Here is a 23,690-nt window from a genome sequence, read left to right as displayed (position 1 = left end):
TATTATGCTAGTAAATACCAACATATAACATAAGAAAATATCACATAAATCATGTAAATCATACCAATCATATAAATATATTCTAAAACTAATTAAAATAATTAAATAAAAAGGAGGGCGTTACAACTCTCCCCAACTTAAAAGAATTTCGTCCTCGAAATTCAAGCATAAGAGAAAATAAATTTAATTATTGTTTCTTCAAACAAATCACAAAACCACATCAATGTTAGTCAGGTAAACATGATCACTTAATAAAACATAACTACTAACTAGAAAACATGACGACACGACACAACGACTCATCTACTTGGCCGGACGGACCGACCTGCTCTGATACCAATTGTAACACCCCGTTTTCCCAACGTAAAAATTTCATAAACAAATCAGAGTTTTTCAACTTTAAACGGAATGCTACACTTCTTAAAAATTCATAAACTGAATAAATAACAATTTATTCTTCAAAATCATTTAACATAAGTAATTCAAAACTTCGCAGCGGAAATTAGTTCAACAATAAAAATAATCTTTGGCACAAGGGCCTCCATATAAAATTTCATAAAACTTAATTCAACATCAATTCTTGAAAGATTCATAAAGTAATACGTAAGGAACAGAAAGTAAAGACATAATCCCATCCCGTTACGTATCAGAGCACCTAAGACACACTTGTGAGGAGTCCACTCACGACCGCAACTAATCCTGGTTACCTGCAAGTTACCCATACGAAGAGCAACATTTCCAAGCAGAGGGGTGAGATTTCTCAAACAATAATATAAAGCATATAAATCATATAAAGTACATTCAACAACTTAAACATCTTATAATTCATTAATCATATCTAACAACTTAAACTTTCTTAACTAGTGTCACTATTCTTCCTATATTAGTCATATACTTCATCTTATATTATCAATAATATCACATACATCATCACATATCATCATTAGTAAACATGTAGCATCATATCATAAATCACATAGCATCATACCATAAATCACATAGCATCTTATCATAAATCACATAACATCTTATCATAAACAACTTCATAATCAATCATCATAAGCAACTTCGTAATCAATCATCATACACATCATAATCATGCATCATCTTAAGCATCATAATCATTCATAAAGCACTTCATTAATAGCTCATCAACTTGACATCTTAACATCTTAACATCTCGATAACTTGACATCTTAACAACTTGACCTGACAATGCATCTAGACTCGACTATGCAACTCTTAACGTCTTAAACCATCTTTGATCATCATGAAAATGCAAATGCATGTGGTACCATTTTAGGGCATAAGCCCTCATCATCGTGGTTGAGCATAAATATACTCCTAGGGCATAAGCCCTCATCGTCGTGGTTGAGCAAAAGCTCCATCGTCGTGGTTGAGCAAAAAGCTCCATCGTCGTGGTTGAGCAAAAGCTCCATCGTCGTGGTTGAGCAAAAGCTCCAGGGCATGAGCCCTCATCTTTAAATGAGTATGCATGGACTCAACATCTTACGTCTTAGAAACTTCATGAACATCTATGACATCTTAACAACTTGACGACTTCATAACGACTCGACGACTTAACAACTCTTATCATCTTAACGTCTTAACATCTTGACAACATATGGATCACATAAATAATTCATGTCATATCATAATATAACAATATCAAATGATAATAAACAACATCTTAAAACATCATATTCATCAATCATAAACAACTTCATATAACATCGTATTTAAACATCAACAATAATTCACTATGTATCTTTGTAAAAACATAATAAATTATGCACAACATATTTTCATGTCAAACAAAAGCTACTGGAAAGATATCACAAATATCAACAACTTTCATGTTTACAACAAAGATCAATTCAAAACAGAAACATATGAACAAAACGCAAAAACATGAAACAGAGAATGTTGTCACCGTACAATTTTGCAAAGACCTCCCTGTAGTATTTTAATCATAACTCAAAGACCAAACATAATTTTCACGTCAAACCAAAGCCACTAGAAATCTAACAAAATTATCTAAAACTTTCATGTTTACGCCTAAGACCAGTTCTGTACCGATCAGTACCAGTTTTTATTTTAAATTCGGAAAAGTTGTGCTGAAAGTCCATAAAAATTCACTGTGACCTACATGCAGTAATTTGACCATAACTCAAGTTCTATAAATCCTATTGACGTGAGACCAATGGCATTAGAAAGCTAACATCCATACCTACAACTTTTGTGTTTACACCTAAGGCCAATTCCGCACCGATCAATACAGGTTTTAATATCAAAATTCGGGTAGAATGCAGATTTTCTCCAAGTTTCACCTAATCTCATGGTTCTAACCTCAAAACTACTTCCAATAATCATCCTATGGATTATCTAAGGTCTGTACACAATTTCTACATCAATTCAACAAGTTTTCATCATCTAAATCATCAAATCTCTCTCAAAACCCTAATTCTCAAATTCTCACAAACTCTCCCCAACTTGTTAGATGTAATCTAATGATTTAACAACTTAATATTAATGCAAGATAGTCTCACCCTCACCTTAGATTAATTCCTGAATCAGCGGCAGCGTTCTTCTTTCCTAAGGTCTTCTCCTCTTCTCTTGACTTTTCTCTCCTCTTCTCTTCTTTCTTGTTCTCCTCTTTTCCAAAAAGCGGTTTCCGGTAAACTCTTTCTAACCTAAGCTTCTCTATTTATAATACTAAACGCTCTTCCTAAATCTATTTTGGCCCAACAACTTATTCTTCTTTCTATTCTAACCCCCTTCTTATTTCTCTTACACCTCAAAACTACTCTATTCCTCATAATCTTATTTATTTCTAAATTAAATATATCTCTCCCCCACTTAATAATAATAATACACCAATAACAAACATATCTCTAACAAATAACAAATATATTTCTACACCAAATAACAAATATATCTATAACAAATAACAAATATATTTCTACACCAAATAACAAATATATCTATAACAAATAACAATTATATTTCTACACCAAATAACAAATATATCTATAACAAATAACAATTATATTTCTACACCAAATAACAATTATATTATGCTAGTAAATACCAACATATAACATAAGAAAATATCACATAAATCATGTAAATCATACCAATCATATAAATATATTCTAAAACTAATTAAAATAATTAAATAAAAAGGAGGGCGTTACAACTCTCCCCAACTTAAAAGAATTTCGTCCTCGAAATTCAAGCATAAGAGAAAATAAATTTAATTATTGTTTCTTCAAACAAATCACAAAACCACATCAATGTTAGTCAGGTAAACATGATCACTTAATAAAACATAACTACTAACTAGAAAACATGACGACACGACACAACGACTCATCTACTTGGCCGGACGGACCGACCTGCTCTGATACCAATTGTAACACCCCGTTTTCCCAACGTAAAAATTTCATAAACAAATCAGAGTTTTTCAACTTTAAACGGAATGCTACACTTCTTAAAAATTCATAAACTGAATAAATAACAATTTATTCTTCAAAATCATTTAACATAAGTAATTCAAAACTTCGCAGCGGAAATTAGTTCAACAATAAAAATAATCTTTGGCACAAGGGCCTCCATATAAAATTTCATAAAACTTAATTCAACATCAATTCTTGAAAGATTCATAAAGTAATACGTAAGGAACAGAAAGTAAAGACATAATCCCATCCCGTTACGTATCAGAGCACCTAAGACACACTTGTGAGGAGTCCACTCACGACCGCAACTAATCCTGGTTACCTGCAAGTTACCCATACGAAGAGCAACATTTCCAAGCAGAGGGGTGAGATTTCTCAAACAATAATATAAAGCATATAAATCATATAAAGTACATTCAACAACTTAAACATCTTATAATTCATTAATCATATCTAACAACTTAAACTTTCTTAACTAGTGTCACTATTCTTCCTATATTAGTCATATACTTCATCTTATATTATCAATAATATCACATACATCATCACATATCATCATTAGTAAACATGTAGCATCATATCATAAATCACATAGCATCATACCATAAATCACATAGCATCTTATCATAAATCACATAACATCTTATCATAAACAACTTCATAATCAATCATCATAAGCAACTTCGTAATCAATCATCATACACATCATAATCATGCATCATCTTAAGCATCATAATCATTCATAAAGCACTTCATTAATAGCTCATCAACTTGACATCTTAACATCTTAACATCTCGATAACTTGACATCTTAACAACTTGACCTGACAATGCATCTAGACTCGACTATGCAACTCTTAACGTCTTAAACCATCTTTGATCATCATGAAAATGCAAATGCATGTGGTACCATTTTAGGGCATAAGCCCTCATCATCGTGGTTGAGCATAAATATACTCCTAGGGCATAAGCCCTCATCGTCGTGGTTGAGCAAAAGCTCCATCGTCGTGGTTGAGCAAAAAGCTCCATCGTCGTGGTTGAGCAAAAGCTCCATCGTCGTGGTTGAGCAAAAGCTCCAGGGCATGAGCCCTCATCTTTAAATGAGTATGCATGGACTCAACATCTTACGTCTTAGAAACTTCATGAACATCTATGACATCTTAACAACTTGACGACTTCATAACGACTCGACGACTTAACAACTCTTATCATCTTAACGTCTTAACATCTTGACAACATATGGATCACATAAATAATTCATGTCATATCATAATATAACAATATCAAATGATAATAAACAACATCTTAAAACATCATATTCATCAATCATAAACAACTTCATATAACATCGTATTTAAACATCAACAATAATTCACTATGTATCTTTGTAAAAACATAATAAATTATGCACAACATATTTTCATGTCAAACAAAAGCTACTGGAAAGATATCACAAATATCAACAACTTTCATGTTTACAACAAAGATCAATTCAAAACAGAAACATATGAACAAAACGCAAAAACATGAAACAGAGAATGTTGTCACCGTACAATTTTGCAAAGACCTCCCTGTAGTATTTTAATCATAACTCAAAGACCAAATATAATTTTCACGTCAAACCAAAGCCACTAGAAATCTAACAAAATTATCTAAAACTTTCATGTTTACGCCTAAGACCAGTTCTGTACCGATCAGTACCAGTTTTTATTTTAAATTCGGAAAAGTTGTGCTGAAAGTCCATAAAAATTCACTGTGACCTACATGCAGTAATTTGACCATAACTCAAGTTCTATAAATCCTATTGACGTGAGACCAATGGCATTAGAAAGCTAACATCCATACCTACAACTTTTGTGTTTACACCTAAGGCCAATTCCGCACCGATCAATACAGGTTTTAATATCAAAATTCGGGTAGAATGCAGATTTTCTCCAAGTTTCACCTAATCTCATGGTTCTAACCTCAAAACTACTTCCAATAATCATCCTATGGATTATCTAAGGTCTGTACACAATTTCTACATCAATTCAACAAGTTTTCATCATCTAAATCATCAAATCTCTCTCAAAACCCTAATTCTCAAATTCTCACAAACTCTCCCCAACTTGTTAGATGTAATCTAATGATTTAACAACTTAATATTAATGCAAGATAGTCTCACCCTCACCTTAGATTAATTCCTGAATCAGCGGCAGCGTTCTTCTTTCCTAAGGTCTTCTCCTCTTCTCTTGACTTTTCTCTCCTCTTCTCTTCTTTCTTGTTCTCCTCTTTTCCAAAAAGCGGTTTCCGGTAAACTCTTTCTAACCTAAGCTTCTCTATTTATAATACTAAACGCTCTTCCTAAATCTATTTTGGCCCAACAACTTATTCTTCTTTCTATTCTAACCCCCTTCTTATTTCTCTTACACCTCAAAACTACTCTATTCCTCATAATCTTATTTATTTCTAAATTAAATATATCTCTCCCCCACTTAATAATAATAATACACCAATAACAAACATATCTCTAACAAATAACAAATATATTTCTACACCAAATAACAAATATATCTATAACAAATAACAAATATATTTCTACACCAAATAACAAATATATCTATAACAAATAACAATTATATTTCTACACCAAATAACAAATATATCTATAACAAATAACAATTATATTTCTACACCAAATAACAATTATATTATGCTAGTAAATACCAACATATAACATAAGAAAATATCACATAAATCATGTAAATCATACCAATCATATAAATATATTCTAAAACTAATTAAAATAATTAAATAAAAAGGAGGGCGTTACACTTACTCGCAGTTGCGAGTAAGGGAGCTCGCAGTTGCGAGCTGCTCGCATTGGCACTCGCAGTTGCGAGTTTGAGTGCGAGTTGCATGCCTCCTGGATCAGCTTCTGCCCAAATAGTACTTTTTCATGATTTTTGGTCTTTGATCAGTGTCTTGAGGCTAATTCCTGCACAAAAGAGTAGAGTAAGATATATAAAGCGTAATAAGGCATTTAACACTTATTTCTCGGCTTTTCCTTCAATAACTTGTAAAACAAGTAACAAAAAGTGCATGAAATACAACATGAAATTAACACTTCTTGGCACTTATCAATAACTTATAATAAGAAATCATGCAAATAATAATAACATTAAATATTAATTTTGACTAACCTATCTTGCGATCACAAACTATCTTTTATACTCTATATATTTTTAAGGTTAGATTACACCACGAGTCCTTTAAGTTATATAATTGTAATAAATTGGTTCTTTAAGTTTTTTTTCGTATTACCTACGTCCTTTAAGTTATTTAATTGTAAAAAGTTAGTCTTTAAGTGTTTTTTGTAACGCTTAGGTCCTTTAAGTTATGTAATTGTAACTTTCAGATCCCAAATAACTTACATTTTTAAGATCTAAAATAGCTCAAATTGTTACGGTTAAATAATTTAAAGGACCTAATTAGTACTAAAATTTTTTTTTACAATTAATTAACATAAAGGACCTAAATGATACGGAAAAAACTTAAAGAACCAATTTATTACAATTGAATAACTTAAAGGACTTATTGTGTAATTTAACCTATTTTTAATTATAAGCGTGATTTGAAATTAGTTTTTTTTTTGAATAAGCATCATGCATCATTTTACATTCATAACATAATTATTTTTCGAGACATATTATTTATAAATACGACTAATTTATTTTATTTTATTGAGGGGACTCCTAATTTATTTTGAAAAGCAATAAAAGGTCAAAGTTAGACCCAAGTGATATTCTAGAAGTGTTATACAAAAAATAGATACATTAAGTATTACTATGAACTTATTAAAAGGGGCAAGGGAGTATAATTTTTATTTTAGTCAAGTATTTATCATAATCCAACGATTAATATTTATCGACAATAATTTTGTTTACACTGTCCATGTATATAAATTAAATTCATAACAATATTTGAATTTAATTAATATACTTTGAGAGTATACAACTATTTTATACATGCAACTAATGATGTATTGTCACATCAATTGTCGACGAATATGAAGACACATGAATGTTTTTTTGAAGGATGAAAACACATAAGTTGTTATATTTTTTAATTGATGTGATAACATATAACTAAATGTATATATGTAAAATAACAACATACTTTTTTTTGGTAGATAGAAGAGTTGGCAAAACCGGGGTTCGAACCCTGGTCATGACGTTTGACCTAACAATTTCGATATTTTTATCAGTTGAACTAGGATTTATGAGACAACAACAACATATTGACGTAACACACTGATTTTTTTTTTTTTTACAAGGTAACACACTAATTTTTTTTTGACAAGGTAAGACACTAATTGATTCATTCAAAAACACACACTAATTAAACTCATAATGTTAACAAATCAAAAGGTTCCTTCAAAAAAAAAACAAATCAAAAGGTTAATAAGATTAACTACGAATACTCTTACACTCGTCACATTATTGTTAAGATTTCATTTAGTCATTGTCATAAACGACAATTCTTTTTTCATATTATTTGAATAATTGATGTATATAATTTATGATATCGATCAGATATATAAGATATTAAAAAAACTGCTTATTATAATAATTGAATGACGTATTAACTATTTAAATATTGATATTCATTTTATAACCAAAAAAAAATTAGATTCACATCGGATATCATGTTCCATTTTCTTTTTCTTTTTCTTTTTGGGTGCATGTACCATTTTCATTAAATAAAATCAAATCAAAAAAATATTTAGTCAAAAAGAAAATTAGAAGAAAGTAAATTCTGGTCAAAAAGTAAAATGAGAAAATAAACACTTCCCAAAAAAGCACCATGCATGAAGTATATTTATTTACCGTGAGACACGTTGGAACTTCACCCTTCCTCTAAGCCCTCCAACAAACCAAACCACCCTTCTTACACTTCCGAAAAGAAAAAAAAAACCCAAAATGAACACAAGCAAAGCCGAAGCAGAACGGTTACTGGAAATCGGAGAAGAGCTCTTACAAAAACGAGATCTCAAAGGTTCAAGAGAAATTGCGAATCTTGTTCAAGAAACTGAACCTCTTCTTGAAGGTTCCGATCAGATCCTCGCTATTGTTGATGTTCTCGAAGCTGCGGAAAAACCTCTCAATCTCAACAACCACCACCTCGATTGGTACGCCGTTCTCCAAATTGATCGCAATTCACAGGATCTCAATCGCATTAAGAAACAGTACCGTACTCTCGCTCTTCTTCTTCATCCTGATAAGAATCCGTTTTCTTACGCTGAACTCGCTTTCAAACTCGTTAAGGATGCTTGGGGTGTTTTGTCTGATCCGGTTCAAAAAGCACAGTATGATAAGGGTTTTGAATTTGAGCAATTGGGAAATGGAAATGGAAATGTGAATTTTTGGACTGCATGTCCTTATTGTTATCATATGTATGAATATCCTAGGGTTTATGAGGGTTGTTGTTTGATGTGTCAGAATTGTGCTAAATCTTTTCATGGTGTTTCGATTCCTTCTCTTCCGCCAATTGTTCCCGGACAAGAAGCTTATTATGTTTCTTGGGGAATGTTTCCGATGGGTTTTGTTTTTGAGAGTGTAGAAAATGGTGGTGCTGGTGCTGGTGATTCCGCTAGGAAGAAACAATAGGCGGTTTTTTCAGTTGTGTGTCGTTTAATGTTTGTTGTCTTATTTCTGAGAAATCTGTTGTTTTTATTTTTTGAGTCAAAATAATAACTTGTACCAAAAAAAAATTACCCAGAAGGTTAATGCCTATGTGCTATGACATGATGCTGTTTACTGTACTGTTATGGCAATGGATAAAAGTGGAAAGTGTCTTTTAATTGAAGGATGTGATAATTATTAGTTATTTACATTGTACTTTAGAAAGGAAAGACTTAACTCAACTGAAACTGCTAAGCCACATATGTTTTTAGTTTAAGCAAGTTCGTAAAAGACTATTGTCATTTAGTTATTTATAAAAAAATAAAATGAATTGAATTGGTAATTGTATCAACTGGAAATGGCAATTCTTACACGGTCTGGAGTGTTCTTTTGAAACTGTTATAGTTCATAGTCATCCTCGAATGTAATAGAGACAACATCAACTTCTAATATGCACCGATAAACAAATAAAATGCATGTTGTCACGTTTAATGCGTGTAATAAACAGGTGATAACTTGTTATGTTATACAAATAATTTGATTTATAGTACAAATTCCACAATTTATGTGCATAATATGGGTAATCAGTTAGGGCTACCAATTTGAGTTCTAACTCTAGTGCTAAAGTCAACCATTTATATATGCAAAGGTTGCATATCTGCAACCAACCGAACCATTCCATAGACCCAGCTTGACATAAGCTTGATAATACTAGACTGCCCTCAATGGCTAATCAGCTAGGGATAATACAAAATACAAATTATACAATGCATAATGCCCAGCTAAAAAAGACAGCTGTGTCATTTTTTTTCATCTTGCTTTGATGGTGAAGACTCATTAGATGATAACAAAATTTGGGGTGATGTTTCTGATTTAGAGGCCTTCTGAACTGGATTATCAGAAGATTCAGAGGCTAAATTTCGGGTCTTAGCTTTAGATGTTGACTTTAACTTATCCTGGGACTTTACACTGGATGAGGGCGTCCATGTTGCGGCAATTTTTTCACCTTCATCTTTGAAACCAGTTATCAAGGTTTCACGAATCTTGGCATCTTTCTCATCATTTATAGTAGTTGATTGAGTTGAAGGCTTAGCTTTATAAGGTGAATTTGTGAATGGGAAAGAGTGGTTTCCCTTTGCTCTCGAACGAGTGAAAATGGGGTCGTCAAATGGATCAATTTCTAAATCAGAATCACTGTACATCTTCTGAATTGTGCGGATGGGTGTGGCTAGCCGAGCTCCATGATGACTGATGACTCTAAGAAGATCCAAGAGAATGGCCTCCTGTTTTATCACATGGAAATTATCGTCACTCAAGCTGAAGTGAGCCCTTAACAGTTAACCGAACAAAATGACTTGAATATAAATTAAATCATAATAACCATATTTTATGATGAAACAATTAACAGCAAATTGATAAATTGAAGAGTACAGTCAAGATTTTGTTCAAATGTTGAAGATTCACGTAAGCTGAAAACATCAATGAAACAAATGCATAACAAATTTAGGCTACACAATATTTCTGGAAACAATAGTAATGTAATGAGGCCAAAATGTACAAAAGCAACAAGCCTGGACAATCTCCGATATCAGCCTATATAATAAGCTATTATGTGAAACACTTATTCAGCAAATTTTGACTAAACAGAGTGAATGCCGAGAGTAATTTGAAGAAGAAAAAAAAGTAAAAAGTAAATCTTGGAAATGAAAATAGCTAAATGAACTTTAATTATTTTTTTGTAAACATAAAAATTGGTGAAAAATTGAGGATCCAGCTAATACAATTGAGTTGCTGAAAGAAATGCATTAGCAAACATACTCACAAAGAAGCATTAATATTTAAGTAAAAAAGTTATTATACTACATCACACTAAATGCAACTGCAATTACCAAGTTGCTATCGTCAATCTAGTCTCACCTTAACACGGAGATACTCTTCAGAATGTGAAGTTTTGACAAAGCAAGATACTAATATCTGCAACAGAAAAAGGGATTTATAAGACAATGACATTTGAGAAATGAAAAGAAGACAAGTGATAACTTATAGCAATGAATAAGTAGAGCAGAAAGATAATAGGGACTAAAAGCAGATTTGACATATTCCAAAATGTTAATGAAATAAATGCTTCATTGCCGCCATGGGTGAAGATAGCCAATCAGATTCCAATGATTGATAAATTACTAGGCAATACATAAATGACACAGGAAACCTATCATAGTATAATTTGACAACCATTTTGGAATGAAACAGATGATAAATGAAAAAAAAGCTTTTGTAAGCATTCTGGAACATTGATGATTGTATTTGACTATTTGAGAAGCAGATATTTAAGAGAAAGCCTTTGACTTTAGTCAGAGTTATTAGAAACCTGATTCAACTACGGTGGCAATAAGTGAATAGCAGCAAAACCATAGGGTTAAATGGCCTAGTAAAAAATTCTACAAAGGTGAATTCTAGAAATGTAAACAAGCAGAGGAAATCAATGTTTTAAATCCATAGCTACAGCCTACAAGCCTAATTGGTACTTTGCCCTGGCTATGCTATGAGATGCATCTCAAGGTTAGCCTTATAACTTCCTTTCAGAACCAAGACTGAAGATAAAGGGAAGAAAATAAGATACTGGAATTCATAATTTCATTAAAAAGTATATAAACCAATTAACAGAAAAAGGTATCAACCATAAGAGCTTGATTTTCTGGATTGACATCCTCCAGAAAAACCCTTCTGTGCAATTTTTTTTGTTCTACTAGAGGATTTTTGGCCAAAACCTTGCGCATATCAGCTATGATGGTCTGCATGAAGAAATAAAGAAAGATAGTGCCTCAGTTTTAAGATGCGATAGCCATCAGAAAATCCCAGTAAATTTTTTAAATACCATTAAACCAAGAGCACTCACATCAATCTTGTTGACATCCAAGTGACTGATAGCAAGGTGAGTTTTGATGCGCCAATGAGTTTTCTTACTAAGATTCCTCACAACATTCACACTCAACTTGTGATTAGGAATGTGAACTGCTTCACAATCAGCACCTCTAACTACTGTTGGTGACCACCATCCTACATGCTACAGAAAATATGAAATTTCAATGCCAGAAAACTATTTTTATATCACTTAAAATGGAAACCACTCACGTTGGATCAGTTCGCTTAAACTACCTTTTCAGTAAGTTAGATAATTAATACTAACCTCAACTCTACCAGAAACCTCATATCCTTTAATCTTTGTTTTAATCCGCTCATTCACAACAAATGGCCGAGTTGCATGAATCATCACACTTGAAAGGAAGTTCGTGAATATCTGCATGCATCAGAAAAATAAAGTGAGAATGCAAGACTATGCCGTGAAGAGTTGCTCTTAAGGAATTTAATGAAATCGAATACAAACGAGTATCCATAAAAAAGTAAATGACAAAAATGATTTAATTGTTCTCGTAGAAAGTATCAACTATCAAAGGGCCTTATTGTACCTCACGACCTGCAAGTGAAAGCAATACTGTACCCATACCACCAGCAGCCAACCACTTCTGTGCGGAGAGACCCAACAACTCCATAAACAATGACACGGCAGCAACCCATACTGCAGTATATACAGCTTTCCCGATAAGATCAATGCTCATCTGTCATGCACAATACAATTTTACATTGAATGAGCTTTGCATTTACATTCCAGGAGCACCCTCATAATTAACATTGTGGAAAATAATCCTATATATTTTACAGGTTGACTACTATTCTAATCTTCATTTGGAATAACATAACTCATCTAAAGCTTTAAGTGGACTCACAACAAAATTCACCCATTATTTTAGAAAAATGTTACACACACACATGAATGGAAACATGGCAAAGATATGTAAAAGGAACATACTTTTCTTTCATTGTTGTCGGCATTTGTCTCCATACAGAAATTTTGTGCTTGTTGAACAAAGCTGAAAACAAGAACAACAATACATTGTAATTTAAACAAAACAAAGAACTTCAAACACATAATAGTAATGGATGGGCAGCTGAAATAATTATTATTTACAAAAAGAAATGAAATAAACATGACTCGTTACTAAATCTGCACAGCTATATAGATCAACATACACTGCCAAATAAAAAATAATGATAGTAATTAAAATTGAATACAATAGAATTATCTTATATAAGAAGACTCTTCACCGTGTCTATACTTTTTTATTCCTCCCTTTTTTATTTATTTTTGTGTGTGCTCTACATCTAGTTCTAACAATAAGAAAAAATAAGCTTATCTTACAATTAGGCGCAAGATATTAATAGTATGGTTAGAACGCCGACAACAACTGTGGACATAATTCTGCACAAAGTCAAATCTACCTTGAAGAACAGTAGGCAAATGTAAGCACGGTTGAAAAAGATCTGACAAAATTCAGCAGCCGTTGCTTTAAAATCGGACTGGTTTTTGATTGCACGACTAGTGGATCTAAGCCCCTGAAACAGTTTACGTCAAGGTGCATACAAATAGGACTTGACAAACTTTCAACGGAAAAGACCTTCTGATCCAGAAAGATACCTGCAGAGCAGCATTACCCCAGTCCACAGCAGCAAAGGTTGAAAATAAGATGTCATTATATAACGTGAAATACTTTTCTTCCAACTTTTATCGTTCCACTGAAAACATATGTTATCAAACAGAATGTCAACTAATAATACTATTCAATTGCTTTAGACAACACATGGAATAAAATTAGATACTAACTTCTTGGAGAAATAGAGCCCTGCAACGGCGTAGGAGAGGTTCAAGACCAAAGATAGCAAAGCCAATTATACCAAGAGCGGGGATTAATTGAAGCATAATTGGTCTTCCTGATATAGCATTACATGACCTACATCAATTTCAAAATATAATTACCTTCATAGATATTGTATTTAGGAATTAGTAGGCTGAAAAAGGAAGATGAGATGAGATGCAACAACTAAATTTAGCATCAAATGATATGATTTATGGTGATAAAACTTAATGCAAACAATAAATATAAAATATCATAATTTAATTTAGAGTTTCGGTGCGGTTCGGTTGATTCCCAATAACTACTCACTCCTCCACCGCCACCGCCTCTCCTAAAAGGAAAACCAAAGTTTGGCACCACAAAGTCCACACGCCCGACACAAATCTCAAGAAAATATGAGAGAGTTACCATACGAAAGGATGATGGGAAATAACCATGCGGTCTGAAGCTTTTGTGCGATTCTAGATAGCTAATTGTGTACAATGGTTGGGAGAGCAGTCAAATTTGTCACCCAGCATGTCAAAGAAAGCCTTTCAATCATAAGTCATAACCATTGCAAGTAGAATAATTTTCAAAAAATAGGAACAAGCACTGTTGTTTTTACATGTAGGCATTAGTTGCATGACAGAGTTATCAGTGCATAGGAAATCTAGTAGAAGTAAAAATCGCATAACCAAACAAACCAATTTTATTGCATGATGGAAAAGGAAACTATCAGAAATAATTTTAAAAAATAAATAAAAGATAAACACGAACATTCATTTAAACGAGTCAGAAATGCAAAATTTATAGTTATCCTAATTACCATAATAATTACACGAGTCCAGTCCATAATTGTCCAATTTACATTAATTCTAACAACATGCATGCCAATGAATGACGAAACTTCTGTCAGCTACGAAAGGAGATAAATCGACAGACCTTGACAACGAAACAGTAGCCACTTTCAACAGCGGAGCCTCACACGCTCCAGCCGGTACCAAGGCAGACCGACACAACAAAACATTACATCTAGAAGGTACAGGCTTATGTTGGACATGTAATCTTGAAAACATGAGTGCTGAAGAATCCATACTCTGTCAATTCACAAAGAAATTTCTCCATAAAATATTCAGAAGTAAATTAAAAAGAAACACATGAATGATGAATCCAATACAATCACTGCACAAGAAATATGAAATTTTAATGCTCAGAGACATACCAAACCATGCCGTGGATGATTGAAGGCGACAAAACATAATCGATTACCGGAATTAGGTTTCTGTCAACAGATAAACAAGTTGAAAATCATCATTCTAGACAAATAATGTATGAAAATAAATCATATAAAATAACCAGACACAACATACATGACAAAAACTACAGCTTCCAGTATTACTAATGTATTGCCTAAAGTCATGAGACAATCGAATTGATCCTGAATATGTCATTGTAGAATTGAAGTGAAGTATAAGATCATGCAGCATCGAATTAAATCTGAATCAGAGACAGCAATAACATTAGAAATGAATAAAATTAAAACAGAAGGGTTTAATTGCAAATATATATAGTTGTCAAAAATGGATAATATCATCGAAATTCAAAACTGCAAAAAAACTGGATTCCTTGCTTAAACATGCCTTAGATACTGTTGGAGAGAGAACAGTGATGTTTGATTCTTTTTCCGAGGATATTGGAGAAAGAAAATGCGAAGAGAATCAAATAATATTCGAGCGAAACAAACGCCAATTTACAAACAGCGCAAAACCAAATTTTGCAACTGAATTTTATTGTTATTGCAAGTGACTTACAGTAATAAGGGAGTCCTGTCAGCACACGGAATTATAATTGATTTTTTTTTTGAAGTATAATAATTGATTTTTATTGTAGTTTGTAAATAAAAAACAAATGTATGCAAAATAAAATCGAGTAAATTGATCTTCCAACAAAATAAAATCTAGTAAATTGCCAAATTGGTCATTAAAACTGTATGAGCGGAAGATTTTAATTTTAATTTTTTTTAGAATAGAAAATCATCTTAAATTTTGTTGGCCTATGCTATTTTTATAAATTTTAAGAGTTGAGGCAATTTATAAATTTGAAAGTATAAAAAAATAGGGATGATTAGGAATTTTGAAAAATCATAGGGATCTTTTCTGTCAAAAAAAAATCATAGGGATCAATATGAAGTTTTGAGAATTTATAGCGAATGATTTGCAAGTATGTGAAATTTTAAAGGGATTTATTTTAAATTTTAAAAATTTAAATGGATTGATTTGCAAAATTTAAAAAAATATATGGATCAAATCGAGATTCACAATGTACTAAGTAATGAATGAATTTTAATTCTTAGTTTTGAGATGGTGTTTAGATTTTTTAAAATTAATCTTTGACAATAAGCCTGGACGCATGGTCTTGGTTAACGTTGTCATTGATTCTCTTCCTTCATATGACATGCAGATCCAGTGTACCCTCAATTTATTTGTGATTACCTCGACATGGTTTCTAGGCGTTTTATTTGGAAAGGTTCAGGTGAGCGAGGGTTACATTTGGTTGGGTGGGATAAAATTACGCGACAAAAAAAGAATGGTGGTTTGGGTGTACGTGTGGTAAGACATCAAAATGTTGCTCTTCTTGAAAAGATAGTGTGGGATTTGTTGAATTTGAAAGATAAGTTGTGGGTTTCTATGTTACATGATTTGTATATTAAGGATAGAGATGTTTTTTCCCCTAGATACACTAAAGGCTGCACCTTGCACATTTTGAAGGATGGGTTCAACTTCAAAATTGGTAATGGTGAGACTAGTCTTTGGTACAATTCTTGGGTTGAGAAGGTGCCTTTATGTAATCGTGTTCTTTATGTTCGTTACCAGGATCTTTATTTTCGAATTAAAGATATTGTTGATGCGAATAGTTGGAATTTGGGCTCTCTTTATACTATATTGGATTATGATACTAAGCAGAAAATATCATTGTTGAAACCATTGTTGGTAGGTGACATGCTGGATGTGCGGGTTTGAGAGAGTGATATATCTGGTACTTATACCATTAAGGATGCATATAAGTGGTTGTTGGATCCTTCTAGGTTGCATCTTTATCATACTGGTTGGAGCTAGATTTGGCGTCTTAAAGTACCGTCTAATGTTCACCTTTTCCTTTGGGAGCTTTGCCATAACTCAATTCCTGTTCGTGTGGTTTTGAAGAGGAGGAGTATGATTGTCTTAGATGTGTGTCCAACTTGTGATGGCATTAGTGAAGACTTTCTGCATTGTCTGTTTCTCTGTGGTCGCACCTTGGAGGTTTGGCACCGGTGCTTGCCTCATTTTCTTAGCACCCTCTGCAAATGTTGAGTTTAAGGATTGGTTGAAAGATTCTATCAAAAGACATGGCATTATTGTTGCAATTATTATTTGGAAGATTTGGTGTTTGAGGAATATCTATTTGTTTGAGGGAACAGAGCATTTTAGGTTGCATATCTGAAGTCACGTTGTATCCATGTTGCGACATGTTTCGATGGCATTTGGGAGCTTTGATTCAAATCGCATCCAAGGTGTAGTTAGGAGTGTATCTTGGACCCGCCCCCCAGCTCAGTTTCTCTTAATGTGGATGTTAGTGTGTTTACGAATTTAGGTTTAACAGGGTTTTGTGGTCTTATTCGAGATCATGAAGGCTCTTTTCTATGTGGTTTCTATGGTATTATTGAACCCTATTGTATTTTACATGCTGAGATTCTTGCACTTTATCATGATCTTGATTTGTGCTGGTCGACTGGTTATCAGAGAGTTATTTGCTATTCAGATTTCTTGCATGTGATTCAGTTGGTTCAGGATCCACTTAATATGTTTCACAGATTTGGTAACTTGATTAGCTTAATTAAGAAGCTCTTGAGTCAAGATTGGATTGTTGATTTGTGTCATACTCTTCGGGAAGACAACTCTGTTGCTGATTGTTTGACTAAGTTAGGTGCTAAAAGTTTTGATAAATTGGTGCTTTTAGATACAACTCCTTCAGATTTATCTTCCATGTTGCTTGTTGATGCACTAGACATCTCTTTTGTTAGGCTTAGTTTTTTTTTTCTTTTCCGTTTGTAACCAAAAAAATCTCATCGTTTTGAAAATTGTTTAAATTTATTTCGAAACAATATAATATTTTTTAGACAAGTTTCAAACAATACAATTTATGAATATGAATTACCCACTAAAATTATATTATCTCATCAATACATTCATTTATTCAAATGTGCTCTTAATTTTCTTTTTCTTCTTACTCACCCAAAATCAAATCACCAATCTTCTTTCTCATTTCAATCAAATCCCTAATTCAAATTACAAACGTAAATCCTCTCTCGTAAATATTATTTGTCTCTTAATTCAATCAAATCCCTAATTCAAACGTAAATCCTCTCTCTCGTAAATATTCTTTGTCTCCTAATCACCTCCTTATTTTCTCACATCTTCTCTGTCCTCTCACTCTTTTTTTAAAAATATTTCTTTGATAAGCTTATTTTATAAAATTCCTTTTTGAAATTACAAAAATTCTATCTAATCTCAAATATCAAGGTTGTAATCCAAAACTTTTTTTATATGGGCTAAACCAAAACTTAAACCAAAACCTGCCCAAATAACGGGGGTAAACATCGTTTAACTAAAAATATAATTGTTTCAAGTCTCGTGTCAAAAAGATACTTGCAAGTTTAAGACAAAAGAAAGAGAAGATCAACATAAGAGAATTATAGTGATTCATTATAAATCTAACAGTTAGTTCAATCCCTTCAACCTGAAGGGTTTTCACTAACGGTCACATTGACAAAAAAACCATTGGAGTATACTTCTATCAACCTAAATATACTTTTAAGGAATCGTGCTACTACTAGGCAAGATACAAGTTTGTAAAAGAATTTTGAAAACATAATTGATTAACTCTCAAAGGGAGGGTAGAAAAATTTAGCTCAAAATAGAAGTGAAAATGACTTTCAAAATATATATTGTAGAGGTTCAAGCAGTTCACTGACAAGTCTAAAATTGATATACTGTAATAAAATTGTTGTTTGAAAATTTGAGTAAGACTTGTAAGAATTATAGTAGTGAGAAGAAATTCTTCATTGATGCAAGTCTTCTATTCATGGTCCTTTGGAATATCCTCTAGGGCGCAAATATGAGAATTGTCGGTCTATTGCATGGATATAGTTATATAGTTTATGGTATATGGATGGCTAGAAACCATAAAATCTTTGAAGGCAAAGAGGTTCAAGAAGAACACACAATTTTAAAAGCAGGTGACAGCAGTATATCAGAACACCAAGGATTTCTCTTCTTGCTTTAAGTGTGAAGTAGCAGCAGTCTCTCCCCTGCCAAACTCATGGGAAGTAATAGGCGAAGTTTCAGATACAACACTTTGGGAATCAGAATTTGGCTTGGACGAGTTTACACCAGGTAGAGAGGTTGATGTTCCAGCAAAATTTTCATCATTTTTGGAGTCAGATGCTACAGGTTCATCAACTGTCCGGATGGGAGTGGCTAACCGGGCTCGATGATGACTAACAACGCTGCGAAGATCCAAAAGGATATCCTCCTGTTTTATTACACGTAAATCACCTTAATTAGGCCACTTTATTTATTAGGAAAAACAGAATCATATTATATTACACCATACGAAACTGCAATTGCCTGCGGTGTGTATTAGTTTACCCTAACATAGAAGTACTCCTCATAATGTGAAGTTTTCAGAAAGCAGGATATCAATATCTGCAATCAAAAGGACTGCTAGTGTTAGTAAGATATGGTAAATTGATATATGACCAGTAAATCAACAGCAATAAAGCATTTTCCTACTAGGCTAAGCTGAGTCGACTCCATGGATCAAACAAAAATGTCTTCTCATAAATTGTGTCTAGAGCAATGTTGTCGACCGCAGATCATAGTAAATAGCAGTCTGTTCAAATTCTGATGTTCTACAGTGCTAGCTATAGGTAACTATTTGACAACACTTTGCAGCGTGTCACAAAACAATAGTGGTTTGTTCAAATTCTAGCGCCGCTATAATCACTATTTGGAAACACTTGTCTAGAGACAAACCAATCTATAGTCTTCTCTCAATGGTTTATCCTCTAGAACACAGGACGAAATCACATAAAGAGAGATTCCGCTATCTTTTTCACAAAAGGTGCCACCTATCTTTTGTCTAATGAATCAATTCATAATCATATCTTATGTTGTGTGGCTACTCATTAAAACATTAAACTTAGTTTTTAAAGGCTCTTTACCATCAACATTCAGCCCCATACACCATAGGTTTTAGAGCTATAGGGCTGTGATGAAGTTTCCCTTAATGGTCAAAGCACTCTATCATTTGACTAACTGTGCTTGCATTTCATGGTCAACAAATCAACAACATTTACCTTTCTAGCTTGGTTTCCAGGATTGGTGTCTTCCAAAAAGACCGTCTGCTGCTCCACTTGAGGATTTTTAGCCAAAACCTCACGCATATCAGCTACAATACTCTACATGAACAAAATGGAATGGAGATAATGTTAAAAAATGAGCACCAAAAATATAAACTGCACGAGCGGGTTTTTAAAGCATGAGAACCGACGATGCTCACCTTAATTATGTTAATATCATCGAAGCTACGGATAGTAATGTAATGTTGCAAATGCCAATTCTTAGTCAGATTACTCACAACATTGTCGGCTAACTTGTGATTAGGAATATAATTTGGGTCTCTAATAATGGTAATTTCCCCCCAACCATAATATTCCTGGACAAAAGATGAAATATGAATACAACATGAGAAAAGTAATGCAAAGAAGTTCAAGGCCATCAATATTGAATGGCAAAATAATTACTGAACATAACACTATACTCCTTAATTATATGTAAAAGTTAATTTTAAGTAGATACAAACCTTAATTGGGGCAAAAATATCATATGGTTCATCCAGTATTCCATCCCGGCCTTCCAATGTTTCTCGTCGCAAAAATATCACCGGCAATAATCGCAGAACTACAAGGAGCGCTCCAGCGAGGATTATAGTCATAGTTGGACGGAAGTATGTAAATATGTATGTAGATATCTTGATACGTATCTGGGTTGATCACAGTTATAAACTCAGAATGGCAGTAAAGAAACATATTGAGTAATTTATTTAGAATGGTGTACGTACCTCAAGAATGACAAGTGCCGCACATACACGACAGAGCATGGAGCAACCTAGGAAGTGCATGCACGAGTCCGCGACAATAAGACATAAAATATTCAACATTGTCCTCTTGGTTGGACGGATGTATGTAAATATCCTACATATCTGGGTTGATCACAGTTATAAGCAACTCAGAATGACGTATTGAATAATTTATTTAGTTTTTCAGACAAATTGGAATGGTGTACCTCAAATCCGATAGGTATGAGCACTAGTGGAGCTAGGTCGGGGTAACCTTGCTCTTCCAAGAACACGCCCATAGCAAAAAGACATAAAATATTGAACATTGACTTCTTCCACCCCATCGGGACGACTCCTAATAGAAAGATTCAAAAAGAAAATTCAATCCAAGTATTCATAGATTGATTATGCATAGAAAAATAAATAGGTTAAAACAAAGAGATGAAACAATTTTTGCGGCAAAAAGCTTTTATACGTGGGAATTAAACCTTCGTTTTAACAGCGCCAAACACAAAACCCTAGCAAAAATCTCTACCAGTGGTGTTTTCCAAATCTTTCTACCTGGGTCATTTTTATAGTGGTGATTTAATATAGATAGTATTGAACGGCGGAAGTTAAGGAAGGGTAGGAGTTATTTTTTTTTTTTAAGGAAGGGTACATGTGATCTCCTTATAATTATCACTATATAGTTTGATTATTAATTTAGAATCGGGTCTTATACTTTTGTTTAAATATTTTTTTCTATATTTTATCGTAGGCCACATATGTCAATTTTGAAATATATGCCAGCATTAGAAATATATCATAATTTATGTCAATTATGAAACTATATGGCGCTTAATACATGTCAATTTTGATATATATCATAATTAAATATTTTTGATAAATAAGATTGACATAAATTTTTTAAGATTGTTCTAATTATAGTGCGAGTTCTTCAAGAGTCAAGAAACATCCACCAACAAGTGATAGATTGTTGAGTATCGTGTCATGTATGCTTCTTGTTCAGAAACACCATGGCATCGTGCTGAACTTGAATTTCTTCAAACAAAGCCAACCTCACTTTATGCCGACAATACAAGTGTCATCTAAATCGTTGCAAATCTCATTTTTCATGAACGCATCAAGCATATCGAAGTTGAATGTCATTCAATATGTGACGCCTATGATGACCGACTAATATCCTTTCCTCGTGTTAGTACTCAGTTGCAAATTGCAGATATTCTTAAGAGGTTGTTCCGCGTCCACGTTGACCAGTCACATCAATTTGAAGGGGGATGTACTTTTTCTCCTTATTATATTTATTTGTTTGTTTCTATATATAAATAAGGACACAAATCATAAATTGATTTTGTTCTTATTAATTGTAATTATTTAATGCAATTACTTGTATAACCTTCTGACCCCTATATATTAAGAAATAACAATCAGAAAGGCATCAAACCATAATTTGTGACATGTTATAATGATATTTAATTACTTTTTAATTAGTAATTTAAATAATATTATAAAAATGATAAAATATCGACAAAAATAAACTCAACTCATTTCATTGGTAATAACGGTTTTAATACAAGTTGGCATATGATCATGAATTTGGAAACTAACATAAGATAATGACGCTCTTGCTAATAAATGAGCAACATTATTTACTTGTCGCCTAATGAAACGTATCTTAAAGTTTTGGTAAATTCTCAATGAAACTTTGCAAAAAATCTTCAGAATAGCGTTGGACATATAATTGGTGTTGAGTCTCCTAGAGATGCCATCAATCACTTGCTTGCAATCAAGTTCAATAGACACATTATACAAACTCAAACTACCAAGCAACTTTATCGCTTCCTTTAACCCTGTAACAGCCCTGCAGGGTGGGTCCCGCATGCACACCTCGGTGGCACCGGCCTCGCCTTACGACCCCCGGCACTATTACTCACAAGCTTAATCACTACCCCTAGTAGTGTTTTTGCCTCCCGTGGGAATCGAACCTAGTACCTGGGGATAAGTACTAGTTCAATGCATTCCCACTACCGTTTATAAATATCACACTGTAATTTATTCTTTGATGTATATAAAATTCTAAATATGCTTACGGAGTGCCATAAGCCACTTAGTGTCTTCCTTTAGATATGCATTATTTACGTAAATACTTGTTTTCAAATGTTGTAGATTTTCTCGTTGATACAGTTATGGTGTTGCTGCCATTGCACCGTTCTCTCATCGCTTGACATTCAACGGCTTACCATCAGACATCCACGTCTCCGTTGTAAGGTCAACTTTGAAGCACTGAACTTTGTTCCACACGTCAAGGAATTAGGAGATATCCTTGTTCAGCGCCTTCGTTACAATGCTAGTATCAACCAAGCAGAATCGAATGACCATTTGCTAGATGAAGGTGATAAGCTTGGAAAACAGTAAAGCGGGAAGTTTGTTGTGTTGCATCTGCGTTTTGATACAGTATAGTTTTCATTTGCATTTTACTAGGATTATAAATATTACGGGTCATTTGTCATTCTAATTTCATTTGGAAAGTCTTATTATTGCATTGTGATTCCAGTATTGTATGCGGAATGTAGTTTGTTAGACTATGTGCAATGGGAGTGTTTAACCTGACAGTCAACAAGGAAAACCAGTGCAATGGCATGTTGAACCTCTGTTGAATGAACTGCTGGATGAGAGAGAGG

At 33.1% G+C, this 23,690-nt stretch overlaps 3 protein-coding genes across 3 annotated transcripts; 1 reads left to right on the top strand and 2 right to left on the bottom strand.

The window, feature by feature from the left end:
* The first annotated feature begins 8,334 nt into the window (after positions 1-8,334).
* LOC146941980 (uncharacterized) lies at positions 8,335-9,305 on the top strand. Its single transcript, XM_085755917.1, has one exon. The coding sequence runs from the start codon at positions 8,420-8,422 to the stop codon at positions 9,104-9,106; it is 687 nt and encodes a 228-aa protein (XP_085612043.1). The 5' UTR covers positions 8,335-8,419; the 3' UTR covers positions 9,107-9,305.
* Positions 9,306-9,600: 295 nt separating this feature from the next.
* Positions 9,601-15,633, bottom strand: LOC146941979 (mechanosensitive ion channel protein 3, chloroplastic-like). The gene is made up of 14 exons (XM_085755916.1): positions 15,492-15,633; positions 15,222-15,348; positions 15,074-15,133; positions 14,794-14,948; positions 13,842-13,968; positions 13,656-13,753; positions 13,460-13,573; positions 12,990-13,050; positions 12,589-12,738; positions 12,309-12,419; positions 12,018-12,185; positions 11,800-11,913; positions 11,039-11,095; positions 9,601-10,404 (listed from the first exon to the last, which is right to left on the bottom strand). The coding sequence occupies exons 2-14, from the start codon at positions 15,336-15,338 to the stop codon at positions 9,922-9,924; spliced, it is 1,815 nt and encodes a 604-aa protein (XP_085612042.1). The 5' UTR covers positions 15,339-15,348; positions 15,492-15,633; the 3' UTR covers positions 9,601-9,921.
* A 3,160-nt stretch (positions 15,634-18,793) lies between these two features.
* Positions 18,794-21,667, bottom strand: LOC146941978 (uncharacterized). The gene is made up of 8 exons (XM_085755915.1): positions 21,498-21,667; positions 21,237-21,364; positions 21,013-21,153; positions 20,755-20,934; positions 20,452-20,607; positions 20,249-20,350; positions 19,539-19,595; positions 18,794-19,422 (listed from the first exon to the last, which is right to left on the bottom strand). The coding sequence occupies exons 2-8, from the start codon at positions 21,351-21,353 to the stop codon at positions 19,141-19,143; spliced, it is 1,035 nt and encodes a 344-aa protein (XP_085612041.1). The 5' UTR covers positions 21,354-21,364; positions 21,498-21,667; the 3' UTR covers positions 18,794-19,140.
* Between the last annotated feature and the right edge of the window lie 2,023 nt (positions 21,668-23,690).

The sequence above is a fragment of the Medicago sativa genome, chromosome 3 (assembly GCF_051527215.1).
Source record: "Medicago sativa cultivar Bolivia chromosome 3, Bolivia_mono, whole genome shotgun sequence".
NCBI classification, from domain to species: Eukaryota; Viridiplantae; Streptophyta; class Magnoliopsida; order Fabales; family Fabaceae; genus Medicago; species Medicago sativa.
This window is presented reverse-complemented; position numbering and strand designations above follow the sequence as displayed.

Bases quoted from the DNA above. Each gene is read 5' to 3' on its own strand.
- LOC146941980 (XM_085755917.1), top strand. From the start codon at position 8,420: ATGAACACAAGCAAAGCCGAAGCAGAACGGTTACTGGAAATCGGAGAA.
- LOC146941979 (XM_085755916.1), bottom strand. From the start codon at position 15,338: ATGCTGCATGATCTTATACTTCACTTCAATTCTACAATGACATATTCA. The intron at 12,420-12,588 runs GTACAATAAGGC...TGATGCATGCAG, and splicing joins TTTCACTTGCAGGTCGTGAG to ATATTCACGAACTTCCTTTC. The intron at 10,405-11,038 runs GTGAGACTAGAT...GTGATAAAACAG, and splicing joins AAGAGTATCTCCGTGTTAAG to GAGGCCATTCTCTTGGATCT.
- LOC146941978 (XM_085755915.1), bottom strand. From the start codon at position 21,353: ATGGGGTGGAAGAAGTCAATGTTCAATATTTTATGTCTTTTTGCTATG. The intron at 20,935-21,012 runs GTACGTACACCA...TGATCAACCCAG, and splicing joins CGGCACTTGTCATTCTTGAG to ATACGTATCAAGATATCTAC. The intron at 19,596-20,248 runs GTAAATGTTGTT...TTTTGATTGCAG, and splicing joins CTGGAAACCAAGCTAGAAAG to ATATTGATATCCTGCTTTCT.